This window comes from Pelodiscus sinensis, chromosome 19, assembly GCF_052426305.1.
Source record: "Pelodiscus sinensis isolate ZL-2025 chromosome 19, ASM5242630v1, whole genome shotgun sequence".
Taxonomy (NCBI): domain Eukaryota; kingdom Metazoa; phylum Chordata; order Testudines; family Trionychidae; genus Pelodiscus; species Pelodiscus sinensis.
This window is the reverse complement of record NC_143070.1, coordinates 6,447,769-6,470,889: the sequence shown is the minus strand read 5'-3', so window position 1 is coordinate 6,470,889 and position 23,121 is coordinate 6,447,769. Positions and strand designations below refer to the sequence as shown.

Genomic DNA, 23,121 nt, shown 5'->3' with positions numbered 1-23,121 from the left:
GCTACCTGCTGCAGAGGGCAAAAATGGTGGGGACAGGCCTGGTGGGGGGGGCAGAGTTGCTCAGGTGGGGAAGTGCCTGCTACACCTTTGGGTACGGCTAGACCATAGGGGGAGTTTCGGGACCCAAAAAACTCTGTCGCGTCCAGGGAACATGTTTGCTCTTGTGCTTTTTTTTTTTTTTTGCGGAGGAGCAAACACGCTCTTTCGGAAGCCCCTGTATTCCTTGTAATATGAGGCAGAAGGGGGCTTTCAAAAGAGGGCTTTCTGCCCGAATGTCGGAAAAGCCTCTTCCAACAAAAGAATCGGAAAAAGGTGCGCAAAATGCGGCGTACCTTTTTCCGACAAAAACTTGTAATCTAGCCGTACCCTTTAAGAGGCAGTGGCTCACTCCACACGATCTCCAGCCGGCTCCTTTGGGGTGAGGTATTGGCATGGTGATCATATTTTCCAAACCAAAAAATGGGGACATATGGTATAAGGGCCTTACTATCAATCAAATGACAATCACACATCCTGATCCCATTAGCCATGCCCCCTGGCCCTCTTAGGCCATGCCTACCCCTGCCACAATTCGTCCCCCCTGGCAGTACTTCTGGGGTCAAGATGGACACATGACCGGATGTAAAGGACACTATGGGCAGGATATGTGTGGTAGTGTTGTGCACAGGGACAGGATGTGTAATTAGGCTCTAGTGGCACAACTGGGCGTAACGGAGCCTGGCTGTGGCACTGTGTGCAGGGGCAATAGGTGTGTGGTGGCACCGGTAGTGCTGTGTGTAGGGGCAGGGGGCGTGTGGGTACAAGGGCCATCGTGGGGAGCTGGTGCTGTCTCCTGGCTGCAGGGGACTGTGCCTACAAGCTCTCCCACTTGGCCTGGCGGCAACTCCTGACACCCGCTGCAGGTGGGAGCTGAGAAATGCAGAGCCAGGACAGGGGGCTGAGCGCCTGATGCTCCGGAGTGCTCGAGGCCAGGTGGGACGTGCACCTACCTGCATTGCCTCGTGGCGGGCTTGTCTCCTCCTTTTTGTCACTGCGGATGCGCTGCTGCCCATTAATCATTCACCAGCCAGAATTAGCACCGCTTGGCTCTGCCGTGGCAGCCTCCTCCCGCCTTTGCCAGCCTCACGCAGGAGAACTTGGCATGGCTCCACCAGGAAGCTGAGCCAGGTGGACAGCCAGTGCCTGCTGCTCTGAGCCCGCAGGAGGGGAGGGAAGGGCCGGGCAGAGGATGCTCCCACTAATAGCCATAGCGGAACTTTCCTTCATGAATGTATCTAGTTCTTTTTTGAACTATGTTACAGTCTTGGCCCTTCACGACATCCCTCGGCAAAGAGTTGGGGGCCCCCCCCCCCAGGGGAGACTCCCCTAGCAAGACAGGACTGGCCCGGGATGGGAACCGTTCAGCAGGGTTGGGGAGCTGGGGAAAACCTGTGGGGAAAGGTAGCTGCGTCTCCCTGATCTTCTGCCGCCAGGAGCCGCCCGGCTATTGGAAGCACTCCCGGAATCCAGCCACTGGCCCGAGAGTTTCGGCAGGGGATAGGACGGGCTCATGCACACTCAGCTTCTGGTCCTCAGCTTCTCTTCAGGGGTGTAGCCTGCCATGCTGAGCCCCATCTCCTGCTTCACCCCATGCCCCAGGGAGCATCACGCCACTCACCGCACTCAACAGTCGTACCATCACTGCCGCCGGGCCCACCCTGCCTGGCCACCACGGGGGAAGGTCTGGGCTGGGGCAGACGCTCCCCAGCCATGCCAGGGACTTTGGTTGGGGGCCCGCAGTCTGTGGCAAAGGGCCACCAGGCTCTGTTGAGCTGGGGCATGGGCTGAAACGTGAGGTTGCCAAGGATAGGAAACTGCAACGGGTGCTTTCCGGTGGCATCTCCACCATGCAGATTCCCTGCTGCTCACGGAGTGGTGCGCAGCACTAACGCTGCAAGTGGTCTCTCGGTACTTCCTGTTTCTTGTGGGAGGGGGAACAGCCGCGCACAGCTGGTTCCAGCAGCGTTTCAAGACTCCGGGGTTTGTGAGACATTTCAGTGCTTGATGGGGACACCGGGACAGACTTAAAATCAGGATTGTCCTGGGAAATCCAGGACTCGTGGTCCATGTAAGTACAGTAATTCTTCATTTAACATGGCAGATACGTTTCAGAAAATGATCGTGCTAAGTGAAAACCTGTTACGCGGGGTCAATTTTCCCATTGAAAAGAATGGAAAAGGTGGGGGTTGCGTTTCAAGCACATGCGCGCTCGCAGCTCCAGTCTGCACTTGTTAGCAGCTGGGATTGGGACATAAGGTTGGGGGAGAAAGGGGACTGGGTTATAGCAGGGAGGGGAGGTGTTTGGCTCTGGAGAAGGGAAGGGAAGGACAGGGGAGGGGGCTAGCAGCCGTTGGCTGGGTTTCCCCAGCTTGCCAGTCACCGGCAGCTGCGCGGGGCTTCCTCTGTCTCCTTACAAAGCTGTAGAGGTTTGCCGCTCGCCGTGCAGTTCCCCGGTGACCCCCTCTGGCCAAATACCTTGCGTCTTGCAGGAGGGGGTCACCGGGGAATGGCGCTGCGAGCAGCAAACCTCTGCCATTTTTCAGGGAGGCAGGGGAAGCCTCACGCAGCTGCCAGCCACTGGCCGGCCCTAGGGGAAATCGTGTTATTGCAGGGACGGGGTCGTGTTGTTTGAAAAGTGTTCTCTAAAAAAAAAAAAAAAAAAATCGTGCCATCGCGAAAATGCATTAAGTGGGCACATGTTAAGTGAGGAATTACTGTATTGATCCTACTGTCTCACGCACACTAAGCAAGTGCTCCCAAACCTGAGCTAATTCCACCACACAGGAACAAGCCTCCTGACCCACCCACCATGTTCCAGAGGCCACAAAGTCTGTGCAGCTGCCAGAGGCTCCTTTCTGAAAGGGCCATGTGTGAACATGCTCTCGTGCTGTGGCTTGATTAGCCGCTAGTGCTAATAATGCCATGGTCATAGGTTCAAGCCCTATACTGGACAGTTGGGATGGGGGCCTGTCTTCCTTCAGCTGGCTGCTGTGGCCAGGGCAGAAGAAACAGGCTGCTTTGCAAAAAGCAGGCCAGAGATCTGGTAGGAGAAGGCTCCAACATGTAGAGAGAATATTCAAGGGAGGTGCCTTATGTACATGACCCTGAATTCTCTGGCAGATCTCAAGAAGGAGACTCCCTGTAGCAAAGCCATGAGGAATCTCTGAGATTAACCCGTCCCACCTGGCTGCCATCTTGGACTTCCTGTGAGGTCACCATCTCCTTTAGCCAATAAGCTGAGTTGCTGCAAAAGGCCTTGTGATGTCACAGACACATCCACAGCCACCCCTGCTCTCCAGGCTAATGTCCTGCCCTTGGCAGTCCCTTTGCATGTTTTGGCTGCTTTCAGGGGTGAAAGTAACCCCCCACCTTTTTTTTACAAGTACTCTCATATTGGATACTCCCCTTGGGTGGGAGGAGGCTCAAGTCAAGAAGTTGTGGGGTAGTTGTGATGTGACAGTATCTGTAAGAAATTAAAGTGTGGAGAGGAATGTGGGAAGTTCAGGGCAGGGAGTTGGGTAGTTTGTGTGGGGGGCTCAGGGTGGGGGTGAGGATGTGAGAGGGTACAGAAGTCAGGGCAGGGAATTGGATGGCATTGGGGCTGGAGTTGTGCCTGTGTTAGGGTCTAGGATCCCAGCTCCCTCTACTCTGGGCTCCCTGAGGCCTTTTAACAAACCAAGAGCTTTCTCTGCAGCGCGCTGAGGAGAGAAACCCCTGAGCCAGTGACACGGACTGACCTGGGTGCGGGCGAACGAGGCGTGCTTTAATAAAGCTACATGTAAATAGATCCATTTAGCAACAACTGCACCAGCCACATGTACAGGGGAGGGGGCTTTAGTCAAGGAAGCAGTGACTCAGAGAAAGGTTTGAGAGTGACTGTGGCTAATCAGATGCACAAGTTTCCAGTGCTGGGCTGTGACCAAAACAGGTGATGTGAACTACCATGTCACGGGGAAAAGAAAGGGCCCTGCTGCACCAAAGCCTGGGATTGAACCAGGGCCTTTAGGCGAACACTCTCCCAGCTGAGCTACTTCAGCTTTTGCCCTAGAATTCTCTGTCCAGGGTGTTTGGCAGCTATGCCACACAAGAAGGATGTTGCCATGTACTGCCCAGGAAAGGAAGACTAGCATTTCCCTACCACTCACTGGTTGGTTGTGTAGCTGTTGCCTTAGGTATAGGAACTGTTTGGGAGAGCAAGCAACACGAGTTAGAGGCTAGGTCAGTGGTCCCTAACCTTTCGGGGATGCTGGACGCACGGGGGCGGGGCCACTCACGTGCTGGGCACCCGGGGGCGGGGCCGCACAGGCGCTGGGCACCTGGGGGCGGGGCCGCCCATACGTTGTGTGCCCAGTGCCGGTGACACCCATGCGCTGCACTCCCGGGCTGGCGTCGCTCCTGTGCCGCACACCCAGGAGCCGGCATCACCCATGTGCTGCGCGCCTGAGGCCAGCACCGCTTCTGCGCCGCATGCCCAGGACGGGGCCGCCGCCGTGTACCCGGGGACAGCGCCACGCCTGTGCCACGCACCCGGGGGCAGCGCCACGCCTGTGCCGCACACCCAAGGGCCGGCACTGCCCATACGCCGTGTGCCCGGTGCCGGCACAGCCCTTGCGCTGTGCACCTGGGGGCAGGGCTGCCCATACACTGCGCATCCAGGGGCCGGCACCGCCCATGCACCACGTGCCGGGGGGTGAGGCTGGCCCCGATCACTCAGCGGGCGAACAGAAATGGCCCGACAGGTGCCATGATGCCCACGGGCACTGCGTTGGGGACCACTGGGCTAGATCTTTTGTGGTCTTGCTCCCCTTGCATCCATAAAGATTCTGCAACAACAGTCATGTAAAAAGAACCCAATATTCTTTCTTCCTTTCTAGGAAGAGGCAGAAGCCACTGGACGTGCTTAGCCCTAGGGCTGCTCTGCCTGTGAAAAGAAGAACCAAGAACACTCCTGCCACTGGAGAACATGGGCATCGATCCCACTGCCTTTTGCATGCTAAGCAAGTGCTCTGTCACTTGAGCTAATTTCCCTATGGAGAAGTAGCTATTCTGACCCACCCATCTTGTTCCAGAGCTCACAACGTCCCTCTAGCTGCCCATGGCTTCCTTCCAAAAGGCAATTTGTGAACCTCTTTGCTGTGGGGTAAATAACTCAGTTTGCCTTAGACCTCAGGGACTTAGCATGAGGCGTCATCCCAGGCAGCTCTCTGAAAGGAGCAGAAGGCGATGGGGAGTGCGTGGAGAATATCTCAGGGGGAGCATCTACACTGCACCCTTAACTCGAAATAAGCTACACGATTTGAGCTATGCGACTTGTGTAGCTTATTTCAATTGTCTTTCAAAACAGCTTATTTCATAATTTGGAGCAGTCTACACAGTGCCAAATTTAAAAATAAAACGCTAATCCAAAATGTCCCTTAATCCGCGTGGAACGAGGTTTACAGGGACATCAGAATAGCAAGTCCAAAATAACGGGCTTTCTGTGAAGACACGGGATAGCTATTCCAGGATACTCCAGTATCCCAAAGTAGCACTGCAGCATAGATGTACCCAGGGGTTGCGTAGCTGTGTTGCCCTTGTTAGGGGATGTGGTCAAAACACAGGTCATGCTGTGAGCAAGATTTCAACATGCACAGGGAAACCCTATTGGATTTCTAGTCCCACACCTTAATCACTCGGGCATGAGCTCAGCACTGCCCCAAGGCCAGGGAAAGCTGTCAATAATCCAGTGCCCAGGCCTGAAGTCACCTGGCACGCAGAATTCTAACAGCAAACCTGGCTCCCAGAGCACATGGGGAGTTTGGGGTCTGACTGCTGAACTGTGGGGGTAAGCATCAAACCAGCTCCCTGCTGTGGGGCCTGTAATTGTTGCCGTCCCTGCTGTACAGAGAGGGACATGGAGACAGTGAGAAGTTAGCTGAGCAGGCTAAGATCACCCAGTGAGTTAGAGCCCAGCTCTGGCCCCCATCTCCCTGCTAACCCATCAACGTAATGATTTCTTTGCTGTCATGGGACTGTTTGAATTGGCCTCTCTTCTTTATAACCAGGGCTAAGCCAGGACAGAGTGTCAGGCAGGAGAACGTGACCTGGACCCTGCATTTCTCATCACTTCAGAGACACTTGTTAGTAGAAAAATAAATCATATTCAAATGACTATGGGATTTGGTCCTGCCTAGAGCAGGGAGCTGGACTTGACCTTCTGAGGTCTCTTCCAGCTCTATGACTATAGATTATGAAACTTCTGTTGTGGTTACTCTGGAAACTTCCCCCAGACCTTCCCTCTGAGCCTGGAATTATAATGAATTGGATCACTCTGATTTGTTTCAGTTTGATGTTAATATCTATTGCAAGTAAACAGTCAGAGCCCGTCACGTCTGAAAGGCACAGACTTGTGCCTCAATTTCCCTACCCGGTTCCCTTCTCTGTATCTTTCCTGCACTGAAGGAGACTCGGAAGAAAATGATTTTGTTAGCACCAGTAACCAAGTCTGATATGCAGATCAGGAAACATGTCCTCCCTTTTTCACATCGGAAAATAATTAGTTTTTCCCCATTCATCATTATTTATTTTATTGTTGCATTTTCCTCTGAATTTCTTGCCTGTGACAATGCTGAATGGAAAAGCCTTGCTGGGCTGCCACCCACTTGTGTGGCACTTGCCCTGATACTTACAGGCAAGCTAACCTGGATGAAGCAGCAGTCTGTAGCAGGCCTTTGATAGCTCAGCTGTAGCAGGTGCTCTGCAAGGGATCCTTACGGGTCTGGCTAGAAGGAGAGCCTCTTTTTTTCCTCCTCTGGGCTGAGGCAGGGCAACCAAAGAGAGGAAAGGCTTGCTGGCCCGTAGGTGGAGCAGTAGGACAGACGACATCCTTCCAGGAAGGGTTGGAGTAAGAGTTTTATATTTGCATTTTAGGTTTAATAATGTAATGTAACACATTTAACAGGTTACCAATTAAGCCCTTTAGTTAAATATATATTACTTTGTTTTAAGGTTTAGAAGTGAGACACAGGATTTTGGTATTGTGTCTATGTTAATGAGATTAGAAATATTGAAGGCCCGGACCTTTAGTGTGAATTGTTTTGATTATAAGATTTAGTAGGGCAATTTACAATGCTGTTTGCTTTGCTCAATATAAAACTCTGCTGTTTGTATCTCTGTGTGAATGAGATAAGGTGTGAAAATCGTTAGAGACAGATGGTCAAGAGAGAAGGGGAAGAATGTGGGGTGAAGACAGACTGTGAAAGAGAGACTTGTCAGCGTCAGAAAAATCAGAAGAGTGCATCATGATTAAGGAAGGGGCAAGACTGACGGCTCTAAAGATGAAGGCATCCCTAAAAATAACTGATTAACAATCCAAGACAGGATGGCCTCTCGGAGATGTCTGGAATATCAACATCAAAAGATAACAGTAACCGGTCACAGACTGACACAGCAAAATCCATAGAGGAAAGGATTATAAAAGCAGCGAGCTTTGCGATGGGACTTCGGGCTTGTCTTGCCACCAACTCCAGGAGAGCATTGGATTGCAAACGACAAAGTGATCGATCTGGCGGGTCACTAGATTGATCCAGACTCTGGACTGGTAACTATAACATCGTCTGGTGGGACTGTGTGTATGGTGTTTGTGTGTGTGAGTGACTGAAAAGCATATGCTACTGTTGTATTCTCAAATGCGGTGTACTGCCTTTTCCCCTATAAAAGGATCTCATGTGCTTTGTTTAAGCATAACAGAAGCACAGCTGAGCTCTCCAGAGAAGGGCCAAACAGGCTCAGGGAGAAAGGCTTCTGTCAAAGCTTAGGATAGGGTTAGAGCCTTTAGAGCTTCAGTCTATTGCTTTCCCAACTGAGCTACTTCAGCAGCTGCTCCCTAGGCTTTGGGACCACCAGTTCTCAATGGGGGATGTTTTTTCTCAGCAGCAGCGCACAAGAGAGAAGCTATTGCAAGTGGCCCTCCAAGGCAAGAGGAGTTTTCCCTGCTTCCCTCATTTCTTTGCCGCTTCCCTACTTCAATGCTGGTTGAAAATGACTGCGGCTCCCGGGGGGGGGGGGCGGGGGGGGAGGGAAGAAAGGAGGAGGAGGAGGGAGAATGGGCAACAAGACCCAGCTGGCAAACTTCCCCCTTCCCCTCCAGTTTTAAAACAGAAACAGAGCCCTGCAGCCACATTTCTGCACAATGCATGGGGCTGCAGGACAAATTGGGGAGCCTGCCTGGGGTTCCCTGCTGCTTCTAGGGGCCAGATCTGGTGGCTTGGTGGGCCGGATTTGGGCTGAAGGCCATATTTAGCCCAGGCCTGTTATAGGGTTTCTCTCCTGTGTGGATTCTCTTATGTTTAACAAGTTCTGAGCTCTGAATGAAACTTGCTGCAGTCCAAGAAGTGAATGCAACCCTATAACAGGAATGTTGTGAGCAAGACACGAGAAGTTATTCTTCCACTCTACTCTGTGCTGGTTAAGCCTCAGTTGGAGTATTGTGTCCAGTTTGGGCACCACATCTTGAGAAAGATGTGGAGAAATTGGAGAAGGTCCAGAGAAGAGTAACAAAAAACTAGAAGACCTGACCTGTGAGGGGAGACTGAAAGAATTGGGTTTGTCTAATTTGGAAAAGAGAAGACTGAGAGGGGACATGATAGCAGGTTTCAAGTCACTAAAAGGGTCTTACAAAGAGGAGAGACAAAAATTGTTCTCCCTGGCCTCTGATGATATGAGAAGAAGCAGTGGACTTAAACTGCAGCAAGGGAGATTTAAGCTGCACAACAGGAAAAACTTCTAAATGTTTAGAGTGGTTAAACACTTGCATAGGGAGATTGTGGAATCTCCATTAGAGGTATTTAAGAGCAGGTTAGATAGACATCTATCATAGATGATCTTGATGGTACGTGGTCCTGCTATGAGGGCAGGAGAGTGACCTTGATTATCTCTTGAGGTCTTTTTCAGTTCTTGTGTTCTATGAGTCTATAGTTCTCCTGTGTGGATTGTAAGGATGTTAAATTTAGATTAATAAACTAATCAAATAGTTGATGCAATTTGCATCGACTATTAGTTTAGTTTCTAAGGCAGAGGTTCCCTTATCAACGTAGCAAGAGCTCTACCAGCTCTTGCTACATTTCAAAGGCGGAAGTGCTGCAGGGAGCACAGTGACAGCAGGGGACTGCTTGAATCCCCCGTTTGCTCCTGCTCCCCCGGCATTTCTGCTTTTGAAATGTACCAGGAGCCCTGTTCTTGCTACATTTCAAAGAGGGAAGCACCACCAGTTCCCCACTGCACCCCTGCCTCTCCTCCATGGAGACGGTGCTGGGGGGGGGAGGGGAACAGGCTTCTAAGCTGGCTTTTAAGTCTGATAGAGGCAGAAAGGGGGAGAGTGACTAGTTGAATTGACTATCCAATAAACATTTGCTTATTGGATAGCTGACTAGTCACCCACATTCCTAATCTGAACACAGATACAAGTCCCCCCCCCACCCCAGTCCGCATTCAAAGGATTTCTTTTGTGAGATTTTCCTATGTCTAACAAGATGTGAGGTCCTACTGCAGCCTTTCCCATAATAAGAGCAATCAAAGGATTTCTCTCCTGTGTGGATTCTACGATATTCAGTTAGGGCTGAGCTCTGACTTAAGCATTAGCCTGAGTCAGAGCAGATGAAGGGCTTCCAACTCAGTCTGGTTTCTCTCCTGACTTATAAAACTTGAGCGCCTACTGAAGTTTCCCCCACAGTTAGAGCAGCTGAAAGGTTTTTTTTCTGTGTGGATTCTCCTATGTTTAACCAAGTCTGACTTGTCCCTGAAGCTCTTCCCACAGTCACCACAGCTGAAGGGTTTCTCCCCTGTGTGGATTCTCCTATGCCTAACAAGGCTTGACCTCTGACTGAAGCTTTTCCCACAGTCAGAGCAGTTGAAAGGTCTCTCTCCTGTGTGGATTTTTCTATGTTTAATAAGATATGAGGAACTACTGAAGCTTTTCCCACAGTCAGAGCAGCTAAAGAATTTCTCCCTGGTTTGGACTCTCCAATGCCTAACAAGGTCTGACCTCTGACTGAAGCTTTTCCCACAGTCTGAGCAGGAGAAGGGTTTCTCTCCTGTGTGGATTCTCTGATGCCTAACAAGATGTGCGTTGCTATTGAAGCTTTTCCCACAGTGAGAGCAGTTGAAAGGCTTCTCTCCAGTGTGAATTCTCTGATGTTTAATCAGGGTTGAGTTCTGACTGAAGCTTCTCCCACAGTCAGAGCACCTGAAGGGTTTCACTCCCCTGTGGATTCTCCTGTGTGAGACAAGGTATGACCTCTTACTGAAGCTTTTCCCACAGTCAGAGCAGCTGTAGGGTTTCTCTCCTATGTGGATTCTATGATGTTCAATTAGGTCTGAGCTCTGACCTAAGCATTTTGCAGCATCAGAACAGCTGAAGGGTTTGTCTCCTATGCGGATTCTCCTATGTCTAACAAGTTCTGAATGCTCACTGAAGCTTTTCCTGCAGTCAGAGCAATTGAAAGATTTTTCTCTTGTGTGGCCTCTCTTATGTCTAATGAGATTTGAGTGCTGACTGAAGCTTTTCCCGCACTCAGAGCAGCTGAAATGTTTCTCATCTGTGTGAGTTCTCTGATGTCTGTAAAGATGTGAGTTCCATCTGAAGCTTTTCCCACAGTCCGAGCAGTTGAAGGGTGGCTCTTCAGTGTGGATTCTCTGATGTTTAATCAGGGTTGAGTTTTGACTAAAGCTTTTCCCACAGTCAGAGCAGCTGAAGGGTTTCACTCCTCTTTGGATTCCCCTGTGTGTACCAAGGTCTGAACTGTCACTCAAGCTTTTCCCAAGGTCAGAGCAGTTAAAATGTTTATCGTAGGTGTGAGTTCTCTGATGTCTCAAAAGATGTGAGTTCCAACTGAAGCTTTTCCCACAGTCAGAGCAGTAAAAAGGTTTATCCCGTGTGTGGATTCTGCTGTGTCTTTCAAGTTCCGACCTCTCCCTGAACCTTTTCCCACAGTCAGAGCAGTTGAAGGGTTTCTCTCTGTGGATTCTATGATGCTCAATAAGAGTTGCACAGTCACTGCAAGTATAGGGGGCTTGTTGATGAGGGATTTTCTGTTGAATGGTTTCTGTGTTTCTTTCCAGCCTTCTGCTCCTGTGACTGGATTTACCCTGTCCCTTCTCTGGATGGTTTCCCTGCTCCCTTTCTGGCTTATGACTCTCCCAGGTCTCTCCGTGCTCAGGACTCTGAGAAACATGCCCTTCAGATCTTCCCAGTAACATCCCATGTGGAGCCACTTGCTCCGGTCCTTCCTGCTGAAGATGCTCCCCATTGTTCTCACTCGGCGTCCCATCACCTGCTGGGACACAGCGAGAAATCAGATATAAATCAGTCCTGAACTTAAAGGAAAACTCTGAAAGGGGAATAGAAAAGGGGGAACACACCCAAATAATGGCAGGAAAGTTTGAATATTCATGAGCCGAGTTCATCTTCTTTCCCCATAACTGTTTCTCGAAGGGGAGAACCCAGCCGCTCCCCTCCCCCACCCTCTGACTGGAGCTGAAGACAGGCTGAAGGGGCAGTTAGACTTGATGAAAATGCACAAGTGACACCTGTTATGAAGACACAAAAATTGGTTTCTGAGTCAGTTTAGCGGATTGCTCACCTATGTGAGTGTCACTGACGATTTCCCTTTCCACACAACCTTGGAGATCTGGGATCTGCAGCTCGTCTGCTTGCTCCACCCAGGAGATCACATGAGCTTTGGAAACTGGAAATCCTGCTCAGGGAGTAATAAACCAAATGTTGACCTTGTTCATTAAGGTCTCTGCCATTACTATTTCCAGACCAAGGATCTGAGTCGCCCACCCAGAGAGGCACCTTCCCCACCTTGCAGAGACTGGGCTCTGGCTGGTGCAAGGTCCCAGGACACACTCACCTGCAGTAAAGGTGCATCTCTCCTGCCTTGGGAATGGCCCAACTCTGCTGCACTCTCTAGCGTTCAACTAAGTCTCCCTCATGGTGCATTCCAACCCCCCACCATCCCAGGGCAGGACAGGAACACACTGCTCAGGAGGTGAGCTCTAGCGAGGGCTGCAAAGTTTGACACTGGGGCTCACAGGCAGGGCTCGGGCTGCAGTTGCCATATGGCAGGTCACTAGAACTTGGGAGAAAAAGAACTCAGCAAGGCTCTAGTTCCGCAAGGGCTCTGTCCACAAACCTTCTAGCCAGAGGGCTCAGCTCACCCTGCTCTTTGGCTCAGATCATAATCATAGAACCAAAGAGATGGAAGAGACCTTAGAAGGCCATCAAGTCCAGCCCCCTGCCCAAGGGAGGACCAATCCCAATGAAATCAACACAGCCAGGTCTTTGTCAAGCCGAGATTTACACATCTCTAGGGATGGAGACTCCACTACTTCCCTAGGGAACCCATTCCAGTGCTTCCCCACCCTCCCATTGAAATAGTTTTTCCTAATATCCAACCTAGACCTCTCCCACTGCAACTTGAGACCATTGCTCCTTGTTCTGCCATCTGTCACTACTGGAAACAGCCTCTCTCCATCCTCTTTGGAACCTCCCTTCAGGAAGCTAAAGGCTGCTATAAAATCCCCCCTCATTCTTCACTTCTGCAGACTAAATAGACCCAGCTCCCTCAGCCTCTTCTCATAGGTCAGATACTCCAGCCCCCTAATCATTTTGGTTGCCCTCCGCCGGACCCTCTCCAATACATCCACAAGCTTCCTGTAGTTGGGGGCCCAGAACTGTACACAGTACTCCAGATGTGGCCTCACCAGAGCCAAGTAATGCTCTACTAAAGCCAGAAGGAGGCAGAGGAAGTTGTCTGAGAAGGAAAGTGAATCCTTGGTTCACACTCCTGCCTATGCTCCACACTCCCGACCCTGACTGCCTGTCCCTGCCAGCTGACCACAAGAGCTGCTGCTTGTGAGCTACTGCCCACAAGATCTGGCCATTGTGGCATATGGCTGTGCAGCTTTTCTGGTGTGTGTGGCTGTTGCTGCAGCCGACCTTCCCCTCTGCTGCTTCAGTTCTCCTCCACAGCCTCTTTGTGTGGATTCCCCACCTTCCTCTTGCAGCCAGCCTGGCCTGCCATTTGTTGCCCTCATTGGTTACACAGAATCTACCATTCATACTCTCCCATCTGGTGGGCGCATTCCTCACATCTTCAGCCAGACCCCATCTTGGACCATCATCTAGTGTTGGGCCATGGAAATCTCATCCTCACCCAACGGACTTTCCCAGGGACTTTTCAGCCAGACGGTGGCTAACGCCTGCCATGGCTCATTAGAGCAGGCCAGGGCATGCGACCAGTGCATGTGACACTAGACTCCATCTGGGCCCTGTGCTTTCAGCTCGCAGTGCTGGGGATTCTGCTTGGAGAAATGAGCTCCCCTCCACCTGTGCGGCCATGTGGGAGAGATTCACATGTTGCCCAGAGCATCCGCAGAGCACACACAGCTGGCAGCATGTACTTAGGTGCCCCTCCCGCACCTTGCGCCATCCTGCCACTGCTCCTGGGAGGGATCCTCCTACTAGCTGTGTAGAGTGAATGAGGGGGAATGCTGAAGTCTAGGTGTCCCCCTCTCCCTGTTCCTCAACTCTACAGAGCAAGGCAGAGGGGCCACAGCCTGGCTCAGGAGTTCTGAACGGTGAGGGACGGCCTTTCTGACACTGGCAGTGCTCTGCCTGTGAGATTTCCCTAGCAGACAGCTCACAAGGCCTGTCTCCCTCTCACCGCAACACGCTGTGGCTATGTCTACACTGCAGGCTTCTTGTGCAATAACTGTTGTGCACAAGAGTTCTTGCGCAAAAGGTCTTGAGCAAGAACATATCCACACCGCCATGTGCTTTTACGCATGAGCATCCATGGCAGTGTGGACACGCTCTTCCACAAGAAAGCTCTGATGGCCATTTTAGCCACAGGGGTTTCTTGTGCAAGAAACCCCTGTTGCCTGTCTACACAGCCTTCTTGTGTAAGAGCTCTTGTGCAAGAGGGCTTATTCCTCATGGAGAGAGAAATAACTCTTGCGCAAGAAGCCCTCTGTTCCAACACCTTCCTGTAAATTTACTTGCGCAAGATCGCACGTGCAGTGTAGACACTGCAGGTTTTTGCACAAGAACGGCCGTTCTTGCGCAAGAAGCCTGCAGTGTAGACATAGCTTGTGTGTCACATGCATTGTCCCCTTTTCTCTGCTCATGTACCCCATCTGTGCTGGGAGGCAAGGTAACAAGGCTCAGGGACAGAGCAAGGCAACTTTAAGGTGCCTATAAGGAGCTCAGTATCTCCCCTAATTAATATATTTATCCTTCCCCAGCCCTGTGACACAGAAACATACTGTAACAGCTATTGCAGAGATAGAGGACAGGACACAGACAGTCTAAGTGACTTGACCAAGGTCACACAGGAAGTCTGTGCACATTGAGACATTGGGTGTGGGACGAGCAACACCCGTTATGTACCTCAAGCTGCGTTCCTTGGGAGGGGGTGTTGAGGGGACAATCTCTCAGCAGTGTTCCCTCTACGATTTTCCAACCATGGGCAGAGGGAGTTTTGGCTTGTGCACCAATATTGAGGTCACATGCGCTGATCTGGAGGTGTGCCACTAGGGCACCCCCTTTATTAACATGCAGAAGCTCCCCACTCCCTTCATGCATCAGGCCCTGTTCCCGGCCACCAGAGCAAACACAACCCAATCCATCCATTCCCAGCCCCAGTCTCCAGAACAGGTCCCGGCCCCATGGCAGCCCTGGCTACCTTAGCAGAGCCCTCATCATACCGTCTCAATGAGCCCTACCCATCAGCGCAGCTGCCTGCTACAAGAGGGCTCTCCAGAGGAGGTGGGGGTGAGGGGAAAAGGTTTGTGTGCGGCTGTGCAGGTGCACGCCTTAGCAGGAACCATGCCTCTCACACAGGAGCCAGGATTACTGGGGTGGATTCTCCTGACATAGGAGGGCATGGAGGAACCCTGAACCAAATCCAACCCAGCAGCTCCAGAGTTCACCCACCTCTGATACCCAAGAGAACAGGAATCCTTACCCAGCCAGCTCACAGCCTCATAATTCTCTTGCATCACATCCCAGTAGAGGGCTCTCTGGCCCGGGTCTAGCAGAGCCCATTCCTCCTCAGAGAAATACACAGCCACCTCCTCAAAGCTCACCGGCTCTGCCACAGCCACTTCCTTACCCTGGCTCTGCTGGCCATGGGCTGAGCAGGGACAAGACATGGGTGTTCTGCAGCCTGTTGGGGGGAGAAGAACAATTGGAGACATGTCAGAAGGGGCTTTAATCCTTTCCACCACCCATTCTCTCCAGACTCTCTCCCTGGTGATACACATGCTGGACTTTGCCATTTTGGGCAAATGCTTGAGTCTCAATATTCCATAAACAGCGCACACAAGTTAGAGCCTAAATGTATATTCATTTCTCTCAGTACCTGACCTGAGTTTCAATATTACCTCTGCTTGCAACTGCATCAGTGTCCAGTGTTTCTGATGAACAAGCCCTTTGTTCTGCTGCCCAAATATGGATGGAGTGTCTTAAAATTTTGGCTCCTGTGGTTAAAGCCCCTAGTCTTCCTCCATTTATTATACAGCACAGTCCTAGTCCCTCTCATCAGGACTAAATTGACAAAGTTTAAAAAACCTCCCCACAACAGATACTTAGTGAAGTTAATACCATTGTTCAGATGCTGATTATTAAACATGAGTGGTGAACGTTTGCAGGATGAGATCCGAAAGTAACTGAAGGGATCATTAGTCACGTAGTCTGACCTCCTCTGTGGCAGAAGCCACTCCCTATAACCCAGCTACCTAGGCACAAAGCTCTATTTCCCAAAAGCATATTTTCTAGAAGTTCACCCAGTGTTGATTTGAAGACATCAAGCGATGGAGAATCCACCACTTCTTTTGTGCCTGCTTTTTTGTGCCGGCTTTCTAGACTGAAATTGTCTGGCTTCAGCTTTGGTTCTCACTGAGTTGTATCAACTAGACTCAAGAGCCCTCGGGGATCCAGCAGTTTTTTTTCCATGAACAGACTGTTACATAGGGTGAAAGGCAGAGAGGTGACTGGCTGCCAATTTCGTGTTTTAATCCAGTGTCTCTCAACCTTTTTTTTTTAAAATAAAGAACCCCTTTAAAAAAAAATTATAAGTACCCCCAGTACCTACAGTTTTCAGATACACACATTTGTTTAAACAACTTAATCATAGCTGTCCGGGCGATGAAACTTTTGGGTTTAGAAGCACAAAAAAAATCAAAGCACTGTAAAACTTAAAACAAAAATTCAGTTCTCTCCAAATTTCAGTTGTGTTGACATATCCGTGACTTCTCTTGAGTATCCCTAAAGGTACCCGTACCACTGGTTGCAAAACACTGTTTTAAACCAACCCATACTGAAACTGACTGGCGGAGCAGTGAAATCTGAGATTGAAGGCGCTGTAGGTCAGGTGCTTTAATTTCACACCTTTAGCATCATAACCCCGGAGACAACCCCTTAATGCTGCTTGTCCATAACATCCACATAAGCAGGGAAGTGCCAACATTCAGATGCAAAGACCTGTCACAGGAAAACAACAGCTTTAGCCCCACAATCCGCATCAGAGTTCTTAAGATGGTAATAATAATATTTCACTGTGCATCTCAGTCAGTGTTAGTCTGCAAACTCATTGCTCAGCGAATGGGTGTTTTACAGACATGGATGAACATGTATTAGCTGTTCCCCTGCAGAAACACAGGAGCAGATCCACCTCTGGTGAGGTCAGCACCATGCTCCAGACTAGGGTGGGAAATAATTTTCACAAGGGGGCCACGTAATGAATATTAGTATGTGGTCATGGGGTGGTTCCCTTCTGCCCAGATTCTTCCAGGGGCTCAGCACACTGACACAAGTGGTATCCTGCAGGCACTAACAGCAGTTAGACCCAGAACTCTGGTACCTGCTGTTCCTGCCTCAGCCCCTTCCACTGACACCTCCAGCTAAGGGACAAACATGGGTGAAATGGTGGGGAAGTACATTGAGACCTTAGGTGTGGGAAGAGCAGCACCATTGTTATGTCCCTCCACCTGCTTCCTGTGGGAGGGGGCTTGGAGGGGACAGTCTCTCACCAGTGTTCCCTCTAAGATTTTTCCAAACATGAGCAGAGTGAGTTTTGGCTTGTGCACCAATATTGAGGTCATATGTGCTGGATTGGATGTGTGCCACCATGGCACCCAATTTATTAACACACACATGTTCCCAGCTGCTGGAGCAGAAATTCTCCTTCTCCCATCATGCAGCATGCCCCATTCCTAGCTCCAGTCTTCAGAACAGGCCCCAGCCCACCTACCACGTGGCAGCCCTGGCCACCATAGCAGGACTCGCTCCCACTGTAACACAGCCGAGCCAGGTCCCGGTTCCCTGCCCCAGCAGCACCCTCACCACCCCCGTCTCAGCAGACCCTACCCACTGGAGCAGCCACCTGCTTAGCAAGTGCTGCTGTGCAGCTCTGCAAAGGAGGTGAGCAGAAGAAGAAGTTTTTGTATGCAGCTGCACCTTAGCGGGAACTACGCATCTCACACACAGGCCAGGATTATTGGAGCTGATACTCCTGACATTGGAGGGCAGGGGGCAAGGAGGGACACTGAACTGAACCCAACCCAGATGCTCTGGAGCCCACCTACCCTCTGATATCCATGGGAACAGGAATCCTTACCCAGCCAGCTTACAGCCTCATAATTCTCCTGCATCACGTCCCAGTAGAGGGCTCTCTGACCCGGGTCCAGCAGAGCCCATTCCTCCTCAGAGAAATACACAACCACTTCCTTTAAGTTCACCGGCTCTGCCACAGCCATTTCCTTTCCCTGGCTTTGCAGGCCGTGGGCTGAGCTGGAGCAAGACATGGGTGTTCTGCAGCCTGTTGAGGGGGAAAAAAAAAAAAAAACAATTGGAGACATGTCAGAAGGGGCTTTAATCCTTTCCACACACCCCATTCTCCCCAGATTCTCTCCCTGATGACACACATGCTAGACTCGGCCATTTTGGGCAAATGCTTGAGTCTCGATATTCCATAAACAGCGCACACAAGTTAGAGCCTAAATCTATATTCATTTCTCTCTATACCTGGCCTGAGTTTCAATATTACTGTGCCTGCAACTGCATCAGAGTGTCCAGTATTTCTGATAAACAAGCCACTTGTTCTGCTGCCCAAATATGGATGGAGTGTCTTAAATTCAGTCTCCTGTGGTTAAAGCCTCTAGTCTTCCTTCATTTATTTTATAGCACAGTCCTAGACTAAATTGGACTAAATTGACAGAGAATTTATAAAACTTCTTCACAACAGACACTAGGGCTATGTCTACATTGTGCTCTCTTGTGCAAGAACATATGTAAATGAGGCGAAGCGGTGAATATCGCTGTGCCTCATTTGCATACTTAATGAGTTGCCATTTTTGCATAAGGGGCTTTTGCACAAGAAGGAGCAGTTTAGACTGATCCTTCTTATGCAAAAATAGCAACTCATTAAGTATGCAAATGAGGCACAGCAATAGTCATCACCACGCCTCATTTGCATACGTTCTTGCACAAGAGACCGCAATGTAGATGTAGCTTAAGTGAATTTAGTATCACTGTTCAGATGCTGATTATTAAACGTGTGGTGAATGTTTGCAGGATGAGATCCGAAAATTCACAGATTGACAGTATCTGAAGGGATCATTAGTCATGTAGTCTGATCTCCTCTGTGGCAGAAGCCACTCCCTATAACCTAGTTACCCAGGCACAAAGCTCTATTTCCCCAAAGCATAGGTCGCCTAGTGTTGATTTGAAGACATCAACAGATGGGCTGTGTCTAGACTGGCCAGTTTTTCCAGAAAAATCAGCCACTTTCCTGGAAAAACTTGCCAGCTGTCTACACTGGCCGCTTGAATTTCTGCAAAAGCACTGATGATCTCATGTAAGATTGTCAGTGTTTTTGCGGAAATACTATGCTGCTCCCATTTGGGCAAAAGTCCCTTTGCGCAAATGTTTTGCGCAAAAGGGCCAGTGTAGACAGCCCAGATTTGTTTTCCAAAAAAAAGCCCGATTGCCATTTTCACAATCGGGGCTTTTTTGCGGAAAAGAGCGTCTAGATTGGCACGGACGCTTTTCCGCAAAAAGTGCTTTTGCAGAAAAGCGTCCGTGCCAATCTAGACGCTCTGTTCTGAAAATGCTTTTAACGGAAAACTTTTCTGTTAAAAGCATTTCCAGAAAATCATGCCAGTCTAATCGTAGCCATGGAAAATCCACCAATTCCTTTGGCCATTTGTTTCAGTGGCTGATCATCTTCCCTATCAAATGTTTGTGACTTCTGTCTAGCCTGAAATTGTCTGGCTTCAGCTTTCACTTCTTGGTTCTCACTGAGTCATGTCCACTAGCCCAAACATCCCTTGGAGATCCAGCAATTTCTTTCCATGAACAGATTGACACAGCGGAAGCCAGTCTGCTCCCAGTCTTTCAGCCTAATTATGGTTTTAAACCAACACCATACTGAACCTGAACTAACTAAAACAGTGAAATCTCTGAGATTGAAGGTACTGTACATTATGTGCTTTAACTTCACATCTTCAGCATCATAACCTGGAGACAATTCCTCAATGCTGCTTCTCAGTAAAATCCACACAAGCAGGGAGCTGCCAACATTCAGATGCAAATATCTGTCTTGGGATACCAACAGCTTTAGTGCCACAATCCGCATCAGAGCTCTTAAAATAGTAATAATGTTTCATTGTGCATCTCAGCATTATAGTCTGTGAACTCATTGCTCAGTGAATATGTGTTGTATAGACATGGATGAACATGCAGTAGCTGTTCCGCTGCAGAAACATGGGGGGGGGGGAGACACCTCTGGTGAGGTCAGCACCATGCCCCAGACAAGGGGTGGGCAATAATTTTCACCGGGGGGGGGGGGGGAAGGGGCACAATTAATTTTGGTACATGGTCATGGGCGGTTCCACGCCTGGAAGGGAAGGGACCTTGGGCAGAAGGCTTGGGTCTGTGAACTAGCTTCTCCCCAGAGTCGTATGGGCCACAGGCTTTGAATTAAAAACACAGCAAAGGGTTCACAGCTCCTGAATCTGCTGCTACTATGTCACCTGGCCACCACCAGGGACTGCTGTGGCTATTAAAATGGCTCCAGCCTCTGCCAAGGTAGTGCCATGACTGAGCCATTTAAACAGCATTCTGCTTCCCGAGGCACCCCTTGGAAATTCAGTGGCAGGGGGCAGCAGGATATAAACAGGAAGCAGCCAGATGCAGTCCATAAGCTGGATTAAAGTACTAGGTGGGCTGGTTCCGGGCCTGGAGTCACATCTTGCCCAGCCCTGTCCCAGACCAGACCCTTGCAAAAAAATAAATCATTTTAAAAACCCTGGATTTTGGCACTACAGAACAGTAGGATTGTCAGAGTGAAGAGCTCCATTAGAATGTATTGTAACAACAGATGTAGCACACAGAGAAACTGTGACACTGAAACGTGTACTCAGAAGTACAAGTAAAACACCCAATATTTATATATGCAATAAAGTAATAGAAAAATCAAGTATGTACCTCAGTTTTTTCAGGATGGGGAATTACCTACAGAAATAAGGATTTTGTGATAAGTTTGCAAGTACCAAATTATTTTCAACAGTATCTTGGTGCGGTCACATTTAATAATCTGCCCGATAGGGACTATTCAGGAAGCAAAACGTAGCCAAGTGGCTGGCGACGTGAAAAAGCACTAGTGCTTAGGGCGACTGTAGTTCCCTTTGCTGAACACCGGACACCTGGGCTATGTCTACACTGACGGGTTCTTCTGCAAGAACATCTTGTGCAAGGGTTCTTGTGCAAGAATACATCCACACTACCATGTGCTTTTGCGCAAGAGCATCCATGGCAGTGTGGACGCTCTCTTGCGCAAGAAAGCTCTGCTGGCCATTTTAGCCTGAGGGCTTTCTTTCGCAAGAAACCCCTGCTACGTGTCCACACTGCCGTCTTGTGCAAGAGGGCTTACACTTAGGCTGTGTCTACACCGGTGCCATCTTGCACATAAGCAACTGCTCTTGCGCAAAAACTTGCTGCCGGTCTACACTGGCCGCGTGTTCTTGTGTGAGTAAACTGACGTAGTAATGTATGAAATCAGGGCTTCTTGTGCTAGGACTGATGCTCCCGCTCAGGAAGAAGCCCTTTTGCGCAACTGTTCTTGCGCAAGAGGCCAGTGTGGACAGGCAACATGAATTTCTTGCGCAAGAAAGCCCGATGGTTAAAATGGCCATCAGCTCTCTTGCGCAAGAGAGCGTCTACCCTGGCAAGGATGCTCTTGCGCAAAAGCACATGCCAGTGTAGACGCTCGCTTGCGCAACTACTTTTAACACAAGAACTCTTGCGCTAAAGAGTTTTTGCGCAAGATCATGCCAGTGTAGACGTAGCCTTGTGTGACGGCACGTTGGGGGTTCCCCGTCTCCTGCACCCCGAAATGGCACAAACAGACTGTACCAGCCAGTGGAATTGAGGGTGGTTTATTGCTCCTCCAGCACAGCGCAGCACAGATGTAATCTGGTTACAGGAACTGGGCTAGGATGCCTCAGGCCCCCTTGAGATGGGGGAGACTGGGCCCCTAAAACTCCAGCTCCTCTCCCTAGGCTGTCTCATCCATCCTCACAGACAGCCACCAACCCACTAACCCACTTCCAGCCCTGCCCCCCAGCCAGGGCCGCATTCACCTTCCTTTGTTCCTCTCCATGGGGGGTGTCTGGCCACTGGTTCAACCAGTTTGGCCTTACCTCTGCCTAGCGAGGTTTTCCCTGCTGGGTCTTGCTCCAGACAGCAGAGGTCACCACATCCCAGCAAGTACCCCCACTACGTCACACCTTGTTAGAAAGGAGCGTAGCTCTTGCGCAAGAAGCCCTGTCTTCCGACGCCGTGCTGTAAAACTTCTAGCGCAAGAGCAGGCGGGCCATATGGATGCTCTGCGGGTTCTTGCGCAAGAACCCACCAGTGTAAACCGTATCTCTGGTGAAATGATCCATAGTCAAGGAGCATCCATAAGCCCTGAGCAGCACAAAGGTCCACATTAGCATCAAATCCCTGGGAAACGTAAGCACGGTGCAGCTGGCGCCGTCGGCTGTGTCTACACTGGCCACTTATTCCGGAAAATCAGCCGCTTTTCCGGAATAACTTGCCAGCTGTCTACACTGGCCCCTTGAATTTCCAGAAAAGCACTGACAATCTCATGTAAAATCATCAGTGCTTTTCTGGAAAAACTATGCTACTCCCGTTCGGGCAAAAGTCCTTTTCTGGAAAACTGTTCCGGAAAAGGGCCAGTGTAGACAGCAGAGATTTCTTTTCCGGAAAAAAGCCCCGATCGCGAAAATGACGATCAGGGCTTTTTGGCGGAAAAGCGCGTCTACATTGGCCACGGACGCTTTTCCAGAAAAAAGGGCTTTTCCGGAAAAGCGTCCGTGCCAACCTAGACGCGCTTTTTTCGAAAATGCTTTTAACGGAAAACTTTTCCGTTATAAGCATTTCCGGAAAATCATGCCAGTGCAGACGTAGCCTTCCTGTGTCCAAGGCGGGGGGGGGGGGGGGGAGCCTCCCCAACAGGGCGGAGGGGGGGGGGGGAGAGGAGGATGCAAAGGGCCGGGGGGGGGGGGGGTGCAGAGGGAACAAGGCAGCGCGGTCAGTGCCGGGAGGAGGATAGGGGGGGGGGGGGGTGCGGGGCCAGCGCGGGGGGGGGAACAGCCACTGGACCCCCCCCCCAACACTCACTCACGCTCCCTCCGGGCGGGGCTGGCGCGCGCGGAGGGGGAAGGGGGGAAGGGAGCAACAAACGGAACAATTTGGCCGTTTGTGAGAAGGGGGCGGGGCCTTGCAGCCGGGCTCCAACCCAGCCCCGCCCCCTTCCCCCGAGGCGCTGCTCGGCCCGCCTGGGCCGCCTCACCTGCAACCTGGGGCCCGGCTCCGGGGAGCTGCTGGTCCGAGCGAAGCCCCGGCGCTAGGATCAGGAGCGGAGTCCATGAGCCGCTGCGCACGCGCGTTCTAGCTCTTCCCCCCCCTGGCCTCCCCCCCGAGGGTTTTTCAGCGCGTCCTCCTCGTCACGCCCCCTCGCTCAGGCCCCGCCC

The 23,121-nt window shown here is 50.7% G+C and overlaps 1 protein-coding gene across 6 annotated transcripts; it reads right to left on the bottom strand.

Moving 5' to 3' along the window:
* Positions 1-4,720: 4,720 nt before the first annotated feature.
* On the bottom strand, positions 4,721-23,055 carry LOC102443700 (uncharacterized). 6 transcript variants are annotated; one of them, XM_075913924.2, is made up of 7 exons: positions 22,941-23,036; positions 20,570-20,596; positions 19,564-19,677; positions 17,700-17,900; positions 15,048-15,248; positions 11,658-11,771; positions 4,722-11,351 (listed from the first exon to the last, which is right to left on the bottom strand). In XM_075913924.2, exons 4-7 carry the CDS (start codon positions 17,884-17,886, stop codon positions 9,664-9,666), a joined length of 2,190 nt encoding a protein of 729 aa, XP_075770039.2. In that variant the 5' UTR covers positions 17,887-17,900; positions 19,564-19,677; positions 20,570-20,596; positions 22,941-23,036; the 3' UTR covers positions 4,722-9,663. The 6 variants fall into 6 exon arrangements, with proteins under 6 accessions (XP_089626904.1, XP_075770039.2, XP_075770038.2 ...); XM_075913923.2 differs by lacking the exon at positions 20,570-20,596 and having other exon boundaries at positions 22,941-23,055; XM_089770777.1 differs by lacking the exon at positions 20,570-20,596 and having other exon boundaries at positions 4,722-11,348; positions 22,941-23,055.
* Positions 23,056-23,121: the final 66 nt, after the last annotated feature.

Coding starts and splice junctions, on each gene's coding strand:
- LOC102443700 (XM_075913923.2), bottom strand. CDS start 17,886: ATGTCTTGCTCCAGCTCAGCCCACGGCCTGCAAAGCCAGGGAAAGGAA. Junction 11,772..15,047: donor TGAGGCTGTGAGCTGGCTGG/GTAAGGATTCCT, acceptor CTCCCTGAGCAG/GATTTCCAGTTTCCAAAGCT. Junction 11,352..11,657: donor CGTCAGTGACACTCACATAG/GTGAGCAATCCG, acceptor GCTGTGTCCCAG/CAGGTGATGGGACGCCGAGT.